Below are 19,165 nucleotides of genomic sequence, written 5' to 3'. Positions count from 1 at the left end.
TTAGTGACGTATGGAAGTTCCCCAGCCGGGGATCAAATCTGAGGTGTAGCTGTGACCTACTTGCTGCAGCAGTGCTGGACCCTTAACCCACTGCACCAGGCTGGGGATTGAACCCATGCCTCTGCAGCAACCTGAGCTACTGCAGGTGGATCCTTAACCCACTGCATCAGTGTATGATTTGCATGTAGTTTCTTCCATTCTATGGGTTATCTTTTCACCTTCTTGACAGTATTTAATTATACACAAAAGTTTTTAATTTTGATGAATCCAATTTATCTTTTTTTTTCCCTTTGGTTGCTTATGCTTTTGGTATTATATCTGAGAATCTATTGCCTAATCCAGTGTCATGAGGATTTATGGCTGTGTTTTCTTTGACAAATTTTATACTTTTAGCTCTTTTGCCTAGGACTTTGTCCCTTCCCCCCCTGTAATCTCTATGAAATTTTATTTAAGTAAGCTTCTAATTATGTATGGTTTTCAGTATTTTCTACCATAAATACTATTGTCATAAAAGTATATACATATAGAAATATATAAATATTTTTATTACAACACTCGTAGTATGTATACACACATTCACACACATATATGCATGTGTTCACACATGCATATTCACACACTTGTCAATTTCCTTAGAGTAAATTTCTAAAAGTGATATTATTGGGTTAAAGTTATGTAATTTAAGACTTGTCATACATGCTTTCACACTGTCTTACAGAAGTCAAATTTTTTTTTCACCCAGCAAAATATGTAAATCACCATTTCCTCACTCTTTCAACAGTAAAACAATGAGCATTCTGTTAGCTAGAACATATACTTTAGGGGGAAGTACAGTCCATTTTGAGTTAACTTTTTATATGGTGCAATTGTAAAGTTTTATTTCTGGACTTTTGTTTCTCTTCCGTTGATCTATATGTCTATCCTTTATGCCAGGAACATACTATTTTGATTAATGTAACTTTGTACACCAACTTCTAAGTATAGAAGTACTTTTCCTCACGAGAAATTGTTGTTACCTTTTTAAAAAAATTTAGTTGAGCTGATTTGAAGGAAATAGTATCTAACTTTTATAATCTTTTTTGTTCTTTGTTTTTTAAAAAGAGATGGTGTATATTTTTCATTTGTATATTGGCCATTTATATTTCTGAAGGCCCTCCATCCATCTTACTGCTCATATGTTAAACCTCCTCCTCTGAGTAACTTAAAATGTTAATCACTGGATTTCAAATTACAGGTTTTCATTTTTTTTTTTTGTCTTTTTAGGGCCGCACCCACGGTTTATGGATGTTCCCAGGCCGGTGGCAAATTGGAGCTGTAGCCGTTGGCCTATGCCATAGCCACAGCAACGATAGATACGAACTGCGTCTGTGACAAACACCACAGCTAACGGCAATGCCAGATCCTTAACCCATTGAGTGAGGCCAGGGATCAAACCCACGTCCTTATGGAAACTAATCGGGTTCATTAACCACTGCACCACAACAGGAATTCCCAGGTTTTCATTTTTGAACCTAGTGAAGTTTGTGGGTTTTTGTTTTGTTTATCATTTTTTAGGAATGTACACAAAAGTAAATCAGTTCTAAAATAGTACATAACTTTCATTTAAGGAAATTCATCATGAAGTATTTTATTTTGAATTTTAAATGTTCTTTAGGTCTGCAAAGAAAGCAGAGTTGGAAGAAAATCAGCGAAGTTACAAACAGAAAAAGAAAAGGCGACGCATTAAGGTTCAAGAAGATTCATCCAGTGAAAACAAGGTAATAATGAGATTTACTGTGTCTTGAATTATAACTGGTAACGTGCACCATAGTAGTTATGTTATTATCTCTTCTGCATTCTATTCATTAGTCAAATTCTACTGGTTTATTTATATTTTCCCATTTTCTGGAAGAATTGACTTACTGAATGTATAAATATCCAGAGATATTAACTTTGATATATTATCGATTTTTTTTCTGTTTCTTAATTGAATCTAATGGGAACTAGGTGTTCTAATTTATTGTTTACATTCTTAGGGCTATAGAATTCTTGTGTTCTGTCTGAAGACATAAAACATAATGACGTGTGAATAAGTTTCTTTTAGCAGTGAAGTTAGTCAATTAAAGTTTCGTGTATATAAGCAGAATTATATAGATTACAAGTTCTCTGTAATGTTCTGTTAATCCTGTTCTCTTTTGGGGGGGTTCGTTTTTTTAACCATTTCTAATGAATAATTCATCGGCCTTAATTACATTCATAATTGGATACTCTGTACCTAGTAAACGATTACTCGCCATTCCTGCCAACCTGCAGCCTCTCGTAACCTCTAATTTCTGTGTCTATGAATTTGGAGTCACACAATATTTGTCCTTTTGTGTCTGGCTTATTTCATTGACAGTATTTTCAGGTTTCATCCATGTTGTAGCATGTATCAGAATTTCCTTTCTTTTTAAGGCTTGATAATATTCCATTGTATGTATATATCACATTGTGTCTGTCCATTCATCTGTTGATGGATATTTTCGTAGTTTCTACCTTTGGCTATTTTGAATAATGCAGCTGTGAAAGTGGGTATACAAATATCTGTTTGAGTCCCTGCTTTTAATTCTTTTGGTTACAGTCTAAGAAGTGGAACTGCTAGATCATATGGTAATTCTGTGTTTAGTTTGTTGAGGAACTGTCACTGTTTTCCCAGTGCACCAGGCTTCCAGTTTTTCTACATGCTCTCCAATACTTGTTATTTTCTGTTTTTTTTTTGTAATGTAGCTTTCCTAATGAGTGTGAAGTAGTATCTCGTTTGTGATTTTGATTTAAATTTCCCTAATGACAAGTAATGTTGATTATCTTTTTATGTGCTAATTGGACTTTTTTGTATCTTCTTTGGAGAAATATCTGTTCAGTTTTTTGTCCTCTTTTTAAGGTTGCTTTTTAATACTCTTTATTGCAAAGTATAATTCTGAAGCTTTCCAGTATCTTTTTTTTTCTGTTATTTCTTGGTATATTAATTATTGCAATATGAAATGAATAAATTACACAACTTTGTAGTATTAATCTGTGATAATTTAAATTCCATAGAGTCATTCAGAAGAAGAAGATAAAGAAGAAGAGGATGAAGAAGAGGAAGAAGAAGATGAAAATGATGATTCCAAGTCTCCTGGAAAAGGCAGAAAGAAAATTCGAAAGATTCTTAAAGATGATAAACTAAGAACAGAAACACAAAATGCTCTTAAGGAAGAAGAAGAGAGGCGAAAACGTATTGCTGAAAGGGAGCGTGAGCGAGAGAAATTGAGAGAGGTAAACCAGTTTTTTTTTTTTTAATGATTTTTATTTTTTCCGTTATAGCTGATTTACAATATTCTGTCAATTTTCTACTGCTCAGCTAGGTGACCCAGTCACACATACATGTATACATTCTTTTTTCTCACATTATCATGCTCCATCACAAGTGACCAGACATAGTTCCCAGTGCTCTACAGCAGGATCCCATTGCTTATCCATTCCAAATGCAACAGTTTGCATCTATTAACCCCAAATTCCCAATCCATCCCACTCCCTCCTCCTGCCCCTTAGCAACCACAAGTCTATTCTCCAAGTCCATGATTTTCTTTTCTGTGGAAAGGTTCATTTGTGCCATATATTAGATACTAGATATGTGATATCATATGGTATTTGCCTTTCTCCTTCTGACTTAACTTCACTCAGGATGAGAGTCTCTAGTTCCATCCATGTTGCTGCGAATGGCATTATTTTGTTCTTTTTTATGACTGAGTAGTATTCCCTGTTTATATATACCACACCATCTTAATCCATTCATCTGTCGGTGGACATTTAAGTTGTTTCCATGTCTTGGCTGTTGTGAATAGTGCTGCAATGAACACGCTGGTGCATGTGTCTTTTTCAAGGAAAGTTTTGTCCAGATATATGCCCAAGAGTGAGATTGTTGGGTCCTATGGTAGTTCTATATATAGTTTTCTGAGGTACCTCCATACAGTTTTCCATAGTGGTTGTACCAATTTACCTTTCCACCAGTAGTGCAGGAGGGTTCCCTTTTCTCCACACCCTCTCCAGCATTTGCTGTTTGTGTGCTTATGAATGATGGCCATTCTGACTGGAGTGAGGTGGTATCTCATCATAGTTTTGATTTGCATTTCTCTAATAATCAGTGATGTTGAGCATTTGTTCATATGCTTGTTGGCCCCATCTGTATGTCTTCTTTGGAGAAGTGTCTCTTCAGGTCTTTTGTCCATTTTTCCATTGAGTTGTTGGCTTTTTTGCTGTTGAGTTGTATGAGCTGTTTTTATATATTTTGGAGATTAAGCCTTTGTCAGCTGCATCATTTTAAACTATTTTCTCCCATTCTGTAAGTTGTCTTTTTTTTTTTTATGGTTTCCTTTGCTGTGCAAAATCCTGTCAGTTTGATTAGGTCCCATTGGTTTATCTTTGTTTTTATTTCTGTTGCTTTGGGAGACTGACCTGAGAAAACATTTGTAAGGGTAAACCAATTTTTATATTTGATTTCTTTTTAATATATGACTTTAATAGATTTATAAATGTTTCAGTATTTTAAGAATAGGATGTTAGTTGTAATCAACCAGAGATTTTTAGTTACAGTTACTTTTTCCTATTAGTATTTTATGCAACTTATAAATCTTCATTAGGTTAACATAATTGGGTACATGGAAAAGGTTGAGATTCTTTTATCTATTCGTATTAAAGTATTGTCGATTTACAATGTTGTGTTCAGCAAAGTGTCTTAGTTATACATACATATATAGATACACATTCTTTTTTTCCCATCATGGTCTTTCCCAGGAGATTGGATATAGTTCCCTGTGCTATAAGTAGGACCTTATTTTTTATCCATTCTAAATCTAATAGTTTGCACCTACTAACCTTGAGCCCCTAGTCTGTCCCACTACTTCCTCCCTCCTTGGCAACCACAATTCTGTTCTGTCTGTGAGTTTGTCTTTATTTATGTAGGCCTTGAGGCTCCCATTCTGTCCAGACTGATCTCCCTGCCAGTCAGGGGGCCTCCCAGTGTGGGAATACTTTCCTCTTTCACAGCTCCCTCCCAGGAGTGCTGGTCCCATTCTGATTTGTTTTTCTGTCATCTCTTTTTTTTTCCTTTTTTCCCAGTTTTGTTGAGGTTTTCTTGCCCCTTTGAAGTCTGAGGTCTTCTTCCCGCAGTAGATGTTCAGTAAGAATTGTTCTACATGTACATGTTCTAAATGTATATTTTCTTTTCTTTTTTTGATGTATTTGTGGGAGAAGGTGAGCTCCATGTCCCACTCCTCCACCATCTTAAACAGATCTATGAAATTCCTTTTTTTTTTTTTTTTCGGTCTTTTCTAGGGCTGCACCCGCTGCATATGGAGGTTCCCAGGCTAGAAGTCCAATCGGAGCTGTAGCCACCGGCCTACGCCAGAGCCACATAAATGCAGGATCTGAGCCGCGTCTAAGACCTACACCACAGCTCATGGTAATGCCGGATCCTTAACTCATTGAGCGAGGCCAGGGATTGAACCCGCAACCTCATGGTTCCTAGTTGGATTTGTCAACCACTGAGCCACGACGGGAACTCCTGATCTATGAAATTCTTGTGTGATCACCAGAGTAACTGTGTTTTATTTGAGGTTGAAAAATGTTTTTAAAAATTGCTTAAATCTGTAATGAATTTCAAAATTTTGAATAATCTTTTATTATACAAAATTTTCAACACACCTATAGGCAGAAGGAATAGTAGTATAAATCTCTGTATCCCTTACCCAGCTTTAGCACTTACAACACATGGCCAGTTTTTTTCATCCATTCTCTTACCTTCAGATTATTTTGCAGAAGTCTTGGAAATTATATCATTTTTTTCAGAATATATTGTTGAAAGATAAGAACTTTTTAAACACTACCATAGTACCATTATTACACTTAAACATTAACAGTAATTCAATAATATTATCCCATATATAGTTAATATTCAGAATTCTTTCATTTTCCTCACAAACATAGTAGTTGTATTTAAACATATTTGGTGGAAATCAGGATCCTAAGAAAGTCTCATTACATGTGTTGCACTTCAGTACTTATGTTTATCCTTAAGCCAATAATACAGCTGGGATACCATAACCTTATACTAAGTCTTGAAATCACATGCTTTGCTTTCACTTTTTTAGAATTTTTTTGCTTATTCTTAGTGATTTGCATTTCCGTATAAGTTTTTGTATCATTTTGTCAATTTTTACAAAGATCCTTCTGGAACTTTTATTGGGATGGTGTTGGCTCTTTAGATTAGTGACATCATAACAATAATTTGTGTCCTATTATATAAATATAGTATATTTCTCCATTATTTAATTCTCCTTTGATTTCTCTTGGCATTTTACAAACCTAGCACATATTTCTCTAAATTTGTCCCTAAGTAATTTATGTTTTCTGATGTCATGTTAAGTGAAATTTCAAGTGATTTAATGAGCCTGTGTTCTGTTACCTAGCTAAAATTCTTTTTTTTTTTTTGTCTTTTTAGCTATTTCTTGGGCCACTCCCGCGGCATATGGAGGTTCGCAGGCTAGGGGTTGAATCGGAGCTGTAGCCACCGGCCTACGCCAGAGCCACAGCAACGCGGGATCTGAGCCGTGTCTGCAACCTACACCACAGCTCACGGTAACGCCGGATCGTTAACCCACTGAGCAAGGGCAGGGACCGAACCCGCAACCTCATGGTTCCTAGTCGGATTCGTTAACCACTGCGCCACGAAGGGAACTCCTAAAATTCTCTTACTAGTTCTAGTAGCTATTTTTTGTAGATTTCTAAGGATTTTCTACATATGCAGTCATGTTATCCATACATAGAAACCATTTCATTAATTTCTTTGAAAATTATTTTTCATTTCTGTATTAAAATTATAAAAGAATGTGGGAGTTCCCATCATGGCTCAGTGGTTAACGAACCTGAAAGTAACCATTAGGTTGCAGGTTCAATCCCTGGCCCCGCTCAGTGGGTTAAGGATCCAGCGTTGCTGTGAGCTGTGGTGTAGGTTGCAGGTGTGGCTTGGATCTGCATTGCTGTGGCTGTGGTGTAGGCTGGCCGCTACAGCTCAGATTTGACCCCTAGCCTGGGAACCTCCATATGCGCGGGTGCGGCCCTCAAAAGACCAAAAAAAAAAAAAAAAAGAAAAAAAGGATGGTTACTTTCTTTTTAATGTGTCTGTTTGGGTGATCTAGAAAATTAATCTTGCATTGCTGAAATAGGCTTTGCTTGGTCATGGTGTATTACTCTTTTTTCTACATTGTTGTGTTTCTTTTGCTGTATTATTTCAACAGGAGTTTTACCTTACTGTTAAAGTAGGCATTTTGGTTTGTAAATTCCTTTTTGTGTAATCTTTCTGGTTTTGTTGTAATGGTAATATAGTTCTCCTATAAAATTAATAGATACATGCTCCTATTACCTCTATCTTCTTAAAGAGTATTTAAGTAGGATAGATATTGTTTCATTCTTAAATGTTTGATAGAATTCTCCAGTGAAACTGTCAGTCTGGAGTTTTCTGAGATTTAAAAAAAAATTTAAACAAATTCAGTTTTTTTAATAAATGTAGGGCTATTTAGGTTATTTCTCTTTAGCTCTGTTTTGGTATATGTTGTCTGTGAGGAACTTGTCCATTTCAAGTAGTCAGATTTATTGGTGTATATTTGTTCATAATATTCCCTTATTTTGTTTTTTATCACCATTGTCATGATATCTCATCTTTCATTTCTGTTATCGATAATTTGTGTCTTCTTTTTCTTTATTAGTCTTTCTAGAAGTTTATTAAATTTGCTGTCTTTTTGAAAATAACAGCTTTGGATTTATTGGTTTCCTTTATTGTTTCACCTTTTTCTAATTCAGTGAATTATTCTTTTTTTTTTTTTTGCTTTTATTTTAGGGCCGCATCATGGCATATGGAGGTTCCTGGGGTAGGGGTTCAGTTGGAGCTATAGCTGCCGGTCACAGCCACAGCCACATCAGATCCGATCTGCATCTGTGACCTACACCACAGCTCATGGCAATGCCAGATCCTCAACCCACCGAGCAAGGCCCCCAACCTCGTGGTTCCTAGTCGGATTTGTTTCCACTGTGCCATGATGGGAACTCCAATGAATTATTCTTTATTTTCATTTTATTACTTTTCTTTGGGTTATTTTGCTCTTTTTCTAAGGTGCTTAAGGTGGGTTTTAGATCTTGCTCCTTTTTTTAATATATATATTTAAAGATAAAAAATTCCCCACTCTGCATACTGTTTTAAATGCTGCACTGTATGAATTTTGATGTTTTGTGTTTCACTTTTACTCTATTCAGAATCTTTTCAATTTTCTTATGACCCAGAAAATGATGTATCTTTTTGGATGTTTCATGTATATATTCTGCTGTTGTGGGGTAAAGTATTCTGTAAATCTCAATTAGGTTATGGTGGCTGAATACGTTCAAATCTTCTATATCCATGATGATATTCTATCTCATATTGAGAGGGCAGTGTGAGGCCTCCAAGTATAATTGTGGATTTGCTATTTTTTTATTGTAGTTCTTTCAGTTTTTTCTTATTTGTGTTGAAGCTCTATTGTTAGGTACATATACATGTAGGATTGTTATACCTTTCTAGTGAATTGACTCATTAGCAATAAGTAATGTCCCTTTTTATTGCTGGTAATTTTCCATTATCTGAAACCTACTCTATGTGATGGTAATACTGTCACACCATCTTCTTTTTTTTGTCTTTTTAGGGCTGCACCTGCATCATATGGAGGTTCCCAGGCTAGGGGTCTAGTCAGAGCTACAGCTCCTGACCCATGCCACAGCCACAGCAATGTGGGATCCGAGCTGCATCTGACCTACACCACAGCTCACGGCAATGCCGGATCCTTCACCCACTGAGAAAGGCCAGGGATTGAACCCACAACTTCATGATTCCTAGTCAGATTCATTTGTACTGCACCACTACCAGAACTCCTGTCACACCAACTTTATTTCAAACATTTTAGTATGAAAAGTTCTAACATATATATAGGAAGATTTATACAATTCAGTGATTTCTCATAAGCTCATGTCCTAGATTTTTCTGTTAATATTTTACTGTACTTGGATTATTACATTCCTATTTATCTAATAATCTACCATTATATTTTTATGCAGTCGTATACATCATTTCACTTAACCTAAATGCTTTAGCTTGCACATCATTATGTAGAATTCATATTTATTTCCATTTTTTATTTTTATTTTTTTTCTTTTCAGGGCTGCACCTCTGGCATATGGAGGTTCCCAGGCTAGGGGTCTAATTGGATCTACAGCTGCTGTCCTCCACCACAGCCTCGGAACATGGAATCTGAGCCACATCTGCGACCTATACCACAGCTCACGGCAATGTTGGATCCTTAACTCACTTGAGTGAGGCCAGGGATCGAACCCCCAACCTCATGGTTCCTAGTTGGATTTGTTTCCACTGTGCCATGATAGGAACTCCAAATTTTTTATTTTTATGTAAAAGTTACATAGAATGAAATGTACTCATCATAAGTGTATATTTGTTATTTATTTATTTATTTTTTTGGCCTTTATTAGGGCCGCACCCGTAGCATATGGAGGTTCCCAGGCTAGGGGTCTAATTGGAGCTGTACCCACTGGCTTTCGCCACAGCCACAGCAATGCGGGATCCGTGCCGCATCTGCAACCTACACCACAGCTCAGGGCAACGCCAGATCCTTAACCCACTGAGCAAGGCCAGGGATCAAACCCGCAACCTCATGGTTCCTAGTCAGATTCGTTAGCCACTGAGCCACAAGGGGAACTCCCAGTGTATATTTGTTTTTGACATACTATGGAATGCATAGATCTAATGTACGTATTTTTGTGGTTTTCTTCAGCTTGCCTTTTTTCCTTTTACTTAATGTTTGGATATTATTCTGTCTTCCCTAGGTTGTGTCTGCCTTTAACCGTGACACAGCTTATCTGCACCACTGTCAATCCTCCCCTCCCTAAATCTTTTGAGGTACATTTAGGTTGTTTCAGAATTTTCACTAAATTGTAGTTCCTGTTGCATATTGGAATGATTTCTCTTGTTTGTACTTCTTTGGGTTAAAAAAATTTTTTTTGAGCATTTTAACTATTTTTAAGTATATAGTTCAGTGCAATCATATTGTGTACCATCATCACCATCTTTTTTCATCATCCTAAACAGAAACTCTATACCCATTTAACAATAAATTCCCATTCCTTCTTCCCATTAACTTCTTTTCTACTTATTGTCTCTGTGATTTTGCCTATTCTAGGTACCTCTTATAAATGGAATCATACAATATTTTTCCTTTTTTTTTTGGCCTGCCTTATTTCACATGGAAGAATGTGTTCAAGATTCATCCATGTTATATCAACTATCAGAATTTCACTTCTTAGGAGTTCCCGTTGTGGCTTAGCGGTTAACAAATCCAACTAGTATCCATAAGGACATGGGTTTCATCCCTGGCCTTGCTCAATGGGTTAAGGATCTGGCATTGCTATGAGCTGTCATATAGGTTGCAGATGTGTCTCGGATCCTCCATTGCTGTGGCTGTGGTGTAGACTAGCAGCTGCAGTTCCGATTTGACCCCTAGCCTGGAAATTTCCATATGCCATGGGTGTGGCCGTATAAGAGATCAAACAAAAATTTATTTCTTTTTACGGATGAATAATATATTGTGTGCATTTGCCACATTTTATTTATTCATTTATTTGTTGATGGGTACTTAGGTTTTTTCCAGTTTTTGCTATTGTAAATAATGTTGCTATAAACAAGGGTGTACAAATATCTAAGTTCCTACTTTCCATTCTTTTGGGTATATATGCAGAAGTGCAATTGCTGAAACATGGTAATTCTGGTTGTGTTTTTTGCAGAATCGCCACACTGTTTTTCACATCAGCTGTACCATTTTACATTTCCAGCAGCAGGATATGCAGGTTCCAATTTCTCTGCATCTTTATGGCATTTCTTTTCTTTTTCTTTCTCTTCTCTTCTTCCATCCCCTCCCTCCTTTTTGTAATAGCCAGCCTAATGGATGTGAAGTAATATTTCATTATGGTTTTGATTGGCATTTACTTAATGACTAATGATGTTGAGCATCTTATGTGCATATTGGCCATTTATACATCTTCCTTGAAGAAATGGCTAGTCAAGTCCTTTGCAAATTTTAAAAATGTATTGTTTGCTTTTTTATTATTGTTGTAAGGATTCTTTTTTTTAAAATTTTTAATTTTATTTTTATTTATTTATGTATTTTTTCCTTTTAGGGCCACAGCTGTGGCACATGGACAATCCCTTGCTAGGGGTCGAATTGGAGCTACAGCTGCTGGTCTACACCACAGCCACAGTAACATCAGATCCAAGCCGCATCTGCGACCTACACCACAGCTCATGGCAATGCCAGATCCTCGACTCACCAAGTAAAGGCCAGGGATCGAACCCACAACCTCATGGTTCCTAGTTGGATTTGTTTCCACTGTACCATGACGGGAACTCCTTCCTGTAAGGGTTCTCTTTTTTTTTTTTTTTTTAATTTTTATTTATTTTTTTTTTGTCTTTTGTCTTTGTTGTTGTTGTTGTTGTTGCTATTTCTTGGGCTGCTCCCGCGGCATATGGAGGTTCCCAGGCTAGGGGTTGAATCGGAGCTGTAGCCACCGGCCTACGCCAGAGCCACAGCAACTCGGGATCTGAGCCGCGTCTGCAACCTACACCACAGCTCACGGTAACGCCGGATTGTTAACCCACTGAGCAAGAGCAGGGACCGAACCCGCAACCTCATGGTTCCTAGTCGGATTCGTTAACCACTGCGCCACGACGGGAACTCCTTTTTTTTTTTTTTTTCCTTTTTTAAAATTTTATTTGTAAGGGTTCTTTATATATTCTGCATATTAATCTCTTATCAAATATGTGATTTGCAAATATTTCCCCCCATTTTGTGGATAATTTTTAACTCTGTTGATAAGTATTCTTTGCAAAAAAGTTTGAAATTCTGATGAAGTCTAATTTATCTGTTTTTTCTTTCATTGACTGCATTTTTCATGTTATGTTTTCATATTTTTCATGTTAAGACATCATTCCCAAATCCTAAGTTATGATGATTTATTTCTTTCGCCATTTGTATAACCCTGAATTTGGTTTCCTAGTACTTTCTTGAGGAATTTTGAATCTATATTCTTAGAGAATCTGTAGTTTTCTTGTAGTTTATTTCCCTGAATTTTTTTTTTTTTTTGTCTTTTTTGCTATTTCTTGGGCCGTTCCCGTGGCATATGGAGGTTCCCAGGCTAGGGGTCTAATCGGAGCTATAGCTGCCGGCCTACACCAGAGCTACAGCAACAGGGGATCCGAGCCGCATCCGCGACCTACACCACAGCTCAGGGCAACACCAGATCCTTAACCCACTGAGCAAGGCCAGGGATGGAACCCGCAACCTCATGGTTCCTAGTCAGATTCGTTAACCACTGAGCCACCACGGGAACTCCAAAGTTTGTGGGTTTTTTTTTTGTTGTTGTTGTTGTTGTTTGTCTTTTTGCCATTTCTTGGGCTTCCCCCGCAGCATATGGAGGTTCCCAGGATAGGGGTTGAATTGGAGCTGTAGCTGCCAGCCTACGCCAGAGCCACAGCAGCAAAGGATCAGAGCTGCATCTGCATATTTGCCTGAATTTTGAATCAGGGTAATGCCAGTCTCATCGAATGAATTAGAAAATGTCCCCTCCTTTTTAGTTTTCTAGAAGAGTTTGAGAAAATTTGGTATTAATTACTTTTTAAATGTTTGGTAGAATTCACCAGGGAAGCCCATCTGGCCCTAGGCTCTGTTGGAAGTTTGATTCCTGATTCAATGTTTTTAACTAGTTTAGCAGTCTGTTTAGATTTTGTTTTCCTTCATGAGTCTGTTCTGGTAGATTGTGTTTCTAGGAATTTTTCCATTTCATCTAGGCTATCCATTTTGTTGTATAATTGTTCATAGTATTCTTTCATTATTATTTTTGTATCTGTAAAGTTTCTAGTAATGTCCCCACTTTTATTTCAGGTTTTAATAATTTCAGTCCTCTCTCTTTTTGTCTTAATCTGAGTAAAGATTTGTGAATTTTATTCTTTTCAAAGAACCAACTTTTGATTTTTTTTTTTGTTTTGCTCTTTTTCTTTTCTCTGTTTTATTTATGTCTGCTCTAATATATTGTTTCCTTCTACCTACTAGCTTGGGTTTAGTTTGTTCCTCTTTCTCTACTTAGAAATTTTCTTTATTATAATTGATTTACAATGCTCTTTTTCTGATTTTTTAAAGTGTAAAGTTAAGTTCTTGATTTGTTATCTTATTTCCTTTATTTATTTTTCTTCTTTCCTTTTTAAACTAAACATACATTAAACTGTCTTAGCACTTCTTTTGCTGAATCCCAGAAGTTTCAGTATTCTGTTTTTATTTTAATTTGTCTCAAGGTATTTTTTAGTGTCCGGTATCATTTCTTATTTGACCTATTGGTTATTTAAAAGTGTTTTATTTAATTTTTTTTTTTTAGGGCCTCACCTGCAGCATCTGGAAGTTCCCAGGCTAGAGGTCAAATCAGAGCTACAGCTGCTGGCCTCTGCCACAGCCACAGCAATGCTGGATCCTTAACCCACTGGGTGAGGCCAGGGATCAAACTCACATCCTCATGGATACTAGTCAGGTTCGATATTGCTGCACTACCACAGGAACTCCCTTGTTTAATTTAATTTACATGTATTTACCTTTTTCTTACTGTCCTTCTGTTATTGATTTCTAGTTTCATTCCATTATGATTGGATAAGATAGTTTTTATGATTTCAGTGTCTTTTTGTGTGTGTGTGTGCCCTAACATGTGGTCTTTCCTTGAGAAGTTCCATGCGCACTTCAGAAATTAGTGTCCTGCTGTTGTTGAGCAGTTGTTCAAGTTCTGTATTTACTTATTGATCTTTAGATGGTTTGTTCCTATGCATTATTGAAAGTCGGGTGTGACGTCTTCAAACTAATATTGTAGAACAGTCTATTTCTCTTTTCAGTTCTGTCAGTGTTTGTTTCATATAATATGGGACTCTGTTTTTGGTATATTTATGTTTATGATTGTTATATATTTCATTTAATTGATTCTTCTGTCAATATATAATTTTTTGGCTGTTATAATTCTTTTTGACTTAAAGTCTGTTTGTCTCATGTTTGTATCATCATCTCAGTCTTCTTAGTTGCTATTTGCATGGAATATCTTTTTCTTTTCTTTCACTTTCAACCTCTTTGTATCTTGTGATCTAAAGTGAGTCTTTTGGAGTTCCTCCTGTAGTGCAGTGGGTTAAGGATCTGGTGTTGCCACATCTGTAGTGTCTGTCACAGCTGTAGCGGCTCGGATTTGATCCTTGGCCCAGCAAGTTCGTATGACGTGGTGTTGTCAAAAAAGAAAAAAAAAAGTGAGTCTTTTGTAGACAAAATTAAGTACTGAGGAGTAGGGATTTACTTCATCTATTTTGCTAATTTTGTATGTCTTACTGCTTTTTTGCTCATCATTTCCTCCCCCCTTTGTTGTTTAATTGATTTTTTGCCATGACACATTTTGATTTCCATCTCATTTTTCTTTTGTGTATCATCTATAGATATTTTCTTTGTGGTTATCATGGGATTACATATAATATCCTAAAGTCATAACAATGTAGTTTAAATTGAATGAACTTAATGTTCATCGTGTACAGAAATTTTAGTCTCATACAACCCCATTGCCCCGTATATTAGTCATGTCACAACTTTTGTTTTTATATATTTTATGCCCCAATAATACATGTTTGTAATTATTTTTTGTGGTTTTGTCTTTTAAACTCTATAGTAAGTAAGCCTGGATTTACAAACCAAAATTACAATAACACTGGGTTTTATATTTGCCCAGTATGTGTTTTTTCCATGTATCTTTAGTTCTTTATACATCTTTGAGTTACTACATAGCATTCTTTCATTTCAACCTGAAGGCTTCCCTTTAGCATTTCTTTCAAGGTAGGTCTATTTTTAATGAATTCTCTCAGTTTGAGAATGTCTTAATTTCCCCCTCTATTTCGAAGGATACTTTTGTTTGATATAAAATTCTCAGCTGACAGTTATTTTCTTTGAATACTTTAAAATACATTATTGCACTGCATTCTGGCCTTGAAGTTTCTGATGAGAAATAAGCTGATAGTCTTATTGATGATCCCTTTATGCGATGTCACTTCTCTCTTCCTACTTTCAAGATTTTCTCCCTTTTTCTACTTCATGGGTTTGATTATAATGTGTGTCTGTGCGTCTTTTTGCTTATCTCACTTCAACTTTGTTGTGCTTCTTAAATTTGCAGATCCTTGTTTTTACCCAAATTTGGGGAGTTTTGGCTCTTTATTTCCTCAAATAACCTTTCTGCCTCTACTTTCCTTCTTCTTGGACTTTTATAATGTATATATTGATCTGCTTGATGGTGTCCTGCAAGTCTCTTGGTCTATCATTTTCCTTAATTCTTTTTCCTTTCTGCTCCTTAGACTTGATAATTTCAGTTGATCTCTTCATAGTTGATAATTCTTCTGCCTGCTCATATCTGGAGGCTTTTTAAATTTATTTCACTTATTGTCTTTTTCAGTTCCAGATTTTCTATTTTTTTTTTTGTAATTTATGCATTTTGTTGATATTTCCATTTTGTGCATATATTGTTTTCCCGATTTCTTTTAGATTTTATCTACAATTTCCTTTGGGTTTTTGAGCACATTTAAGATGGTTGCTTTAATGTCTGTGGGGAACTTCTCAGGGATGATTTTTGTTGTTTTATTTTGTTCTTTGAAATTGTCCATATTTTTCTGTTTCATTGTTTGGTTTGTGGGGTGTTTTTAATTGTAAATTGGGCATTTGGCTATTATAATATGATAATTGCAAATTAAGTTCTCTCCCTCCCCAAGGTTTTGTTCTTTAGTTATAGTAGTCTGATTGTTTTGAGACTCTCCTCATCTATTTTTGGAAAATTTGTTTATTGTTTTGCCTCATTGCTGAAGGAAGGCCTGTTTCTTTCACTAATGTTCTATTAATGTTTTGGAAGATATTTCCTTGAATGCCTGACCTTTTCTAGTCTTTGCAGATTAGGTCTGTACTGGGACATTCATTCAGTATTTACCTAGGCTTGTAATGAAGATAAGGATTCCTCTGGTTAAAACTTAGTCTTCTCAGCTTTTTTTCTGAACATGTGTCTTACCTGGACATACACATGGCATTTTAAATTCTCCTATATATTTTGCTGTCCTAAATTCAAAAGATTCTCATCTTAGCTTCTTCTCTGGGCTTTAGGTGGTCAATTGTATGTTTCCACCTAGAATGTCTTGCTCCTGGTATCTGTGGGTTATAGTTGCCGTGTAGCTTTTTTGTTTGTTTGTTTTAAAGTACTTCTTTTTGTTTTTCCCACCAGAATTTCAAGCTGGGTGAAACAGTGACAAGAGTCTTATGTCATTCCTTCAGTTATCCTCAGGAAGATTAGAATGAAAATACACACACAGGAGTTCCCATCATGGTGCCAGCGGAAAAGAATCTGACTAAGTAACATAAGGTTGCGGGTTTGATTCCTGGCCTCTCTCGGTGGGTTAAGGATCTGGCGTTGCTGTGAGCTGTGGTGTAGGCCACAGACGCGGCTTAGATCCTGCATTGCTGTGGCTGTGGCGTAAGCCAGCAGTTGTAGTTCCAATTTGACCCCTAGCCTGGGAACGTCTGTGTGCCGCGAGTGTGGCCCTAAAAAGCAAAACACACACACATACAGAGAGAGCGAGAGAGAGAATAATTTGCAAATAAGTTCTGCTGTGTTTCTTCCACTTTGTCAACCAGGCTGCTTCTGTTTTAAGAATAAGACAGTCACCTTACCAGGAGATAGTGGGGTAAAGGCAAATAAAAAATACCATAGGTGTTCCCTTTGAGGCTCAGAGGTTAACGAACCTGACTAGGATCCATGAGGATGTGGGTTTGATCCCTCACCTTGCTTAGTGGGTTAAGGATCTGGCATTGCTGTGAGCTGTGGTGTAGGCTGCAGACGTGGTTTGGATCCTGCATTGCTGTGTCTATGCCATAGGCTGGCAGCTACAGCTCTGATTTGACTTCTAGCCTGTGAAACTCCATATGCTGTGGGTGCGGCCCTTAAATAGCAAAAAAAAAAAACCAAAAAAAACAAAAAAACCACAGAACTTTCCTACTATTTTGAAGATAGCTGTTTCATGACTGGATATTCACTTTGTTGATATAAACCTTTGACTGTTTTCCAGAATTCTGACAAAGTTGGTTCGGAAAGTTTCTGATTTTTTTTTTTCTTTTTACAACTGCACCTGTGGCATATGGAAGTTCCTGGGCTAGGGGTCGAATTGGAGCTGCAGCTGGGGCCTATGCCACAGCCATGGCAGCACCAGATCTTAGCCACATCTGTGACCTATGCCTCGGTTTACTGCAACACCGGATCCTTAACCCACTGAGTGAGGCTAAGGATGGAATCTGCATCCTAACAGAGACAACAGTGGGTCCCTAACCTGCTGAGTGAGGCTAAGGATGGAATCTGCATCCTAACAGAGACAACAGTGGGTCCTTAACCTGCTGAGCTAGAAGGGGATTTCCCGTTTCTGATTTTTTAAGAAAAAATTTTCCCTCTCTCCCTTCCTTCCACCTTGCCTTCCTATTTCTATGTGGAAGTGAGAGCTTAGAGCTTCTTTGTCTTCCATTTTGTTGACATCTATCTTTCCCCTTCACTTTTGAAAGTTCTAATCTCTGGGTATAGAATTCTCAGTTATTAGTTTTTTCTTTCATCCATTTAAAGATGTTGCTTCTTTATGACGTTGTTTATAGTCTTTCTTATTTTTGTCCCCCCATGTATGTAATGTGTCCTTTTTTTTTTGTCTTTTTAGGGTCGCACCAGTGACATATGGAGGTTCCCAGGCTAGGGGTTGAATCACAGCTGTCGCCACCAGCCTATGCCACAGCCACAGCAATGCCAGATCCAAGCTATGTCTGTGACAGCTCATGGCAGTGCTGGATCCTTAACCCACTGAGCAAGGCCAGGGATTGAACCTGCATCATCATGGATACTAGTCAGATTCATTTCTCCTGAGCCATGGCAGGAACTCTGTCCTTTTTTCTTTTTAAAAAAGATTTGATATTGGGATTCCCTCATGGCTCAGCAGTTTAAGGATCTGGCATTGTCACTGCTGTGGCTCTGTTGACAGTTGTGGCACAGGTTCTATCCCTGGCCCAGGAACTTCTGCATGTTTTGGTTGTGTCCAGAAAACAAGATTAGATATTTTAATGATTTTTTTAAAGGGTTTGTATCACTAACCTTCAGGAATTTTTTTTTTTTTTTTGGTTTTGATCCTAGTTGGTATTCCTTTAACTTGTTATATCTTTGGGTTTATAGTTTCCATCAAATTTTTTGAACATTTTGACCATTATTTTTTCAGATAAGTTTTTCTATGCTTTTCCTCAATGGGCCTGTATTTACATATGTAGTAGACTGCTAGATATTGTTCCTCTGGTTGCTTCATTTTTCCCACTCTGTATTTCATTTTAGTTACTTTCTCTTGCTTTATCTTCAAGCAAGATCTTTCTCATTCAGTGAGTTTTTCATATTAGATACTTTTTGTTTTGTATCTTTATTGTCTGTAGGAATTCCATTTGGCTTTTATATCTTATTTCTTTTCCCACTATGTTCATGTTTTTCTTTTTAGCATGGGAAGACATTTTATAGGTATGTGTCCTAGGGCAGTAATCAAGGAGGAATAGGACCCTCCTTGTTGGTTTTGCTTCTCTCAGGTATCAGTGTCCTATTCATGCCTGTTATCCAAAGTCTGAAAGTATTTGTTTCATGTATTTTATCTACTTTTCCAATTGATTACAGCAGGAGGGTAAATTTAGTCCTTTATATTCAATCATGCAGCATGGTCCTTAATCTTCATCAGCAGAAATTGGGCTCTAATGGGTCTTCTGCTCAGTACCTAACCAAGTTGAAATTAAGATGTTAGAACTTCAGTTTTCATCCAAGACTTTCTGTCCTTTTCTAGCTCTTATGTTGGCAGAATTCAGTTCCTTGTAATTGTAGTAATGAGGTCCTTAGCTACTAGACACTTCTTTCCACAACATGGCAGTTTGCCTTTCTTCGACACCAGTAAGAGAGCATCTCTTATAGTTGAGTTTTT

At 36.8% G+C, this 19,165-nt stretch overlaps 1 protein-coding gene across 6 annotated transcripts in view; it reads left to right on the top strand.

Moving 5' to 3' along the window:
- ATRX (ATRX chromatin remodeler) overlaps window positions 1-19,165 on the top strand; it is a 293,130-nt gene that overhangs the window by 149,347 nt on the left and 124,618 nt on the right. For all 6 annotated transcript variants that reach the window (XM_047765775.1, XM_047765772.1, XM_047765770.1 and 3 more), the window contains 2 exons: window positions 1,655-1,757; window positions 3,055-3,273. In XM_047765775.1, the coding sequence (XP_047621731.1) occupies window positions 1,655-1,757; window positions 3,055-3,273 (322 nt within the window). The remainder of the gene's footprint in view (window positions 1-1,654; window positions 1,758-3,054; window positions 3,274-19,165) is intronic.

Source organism: Phacochoerus africanus, chromosome X (genome assembly GCF_016906955.1).
Source record: "Phacochoerus africanus isolate WHEZ1 chromosome X, ROS_Pafr_v1, whole genome shotgun sequence".
Classification (NCBI taxonomy): domain Eukaryota; kingdom Metazoa; phylum Chordata; class Mammalia; order Artiodactyla; family Suidae; genus Phacochoerus; species Phacochoerus africanus.
Note: the sequence above shows the minus strand (reverse complement) of the source record. Positions and strands in the feature narration are given on the sequence as shown.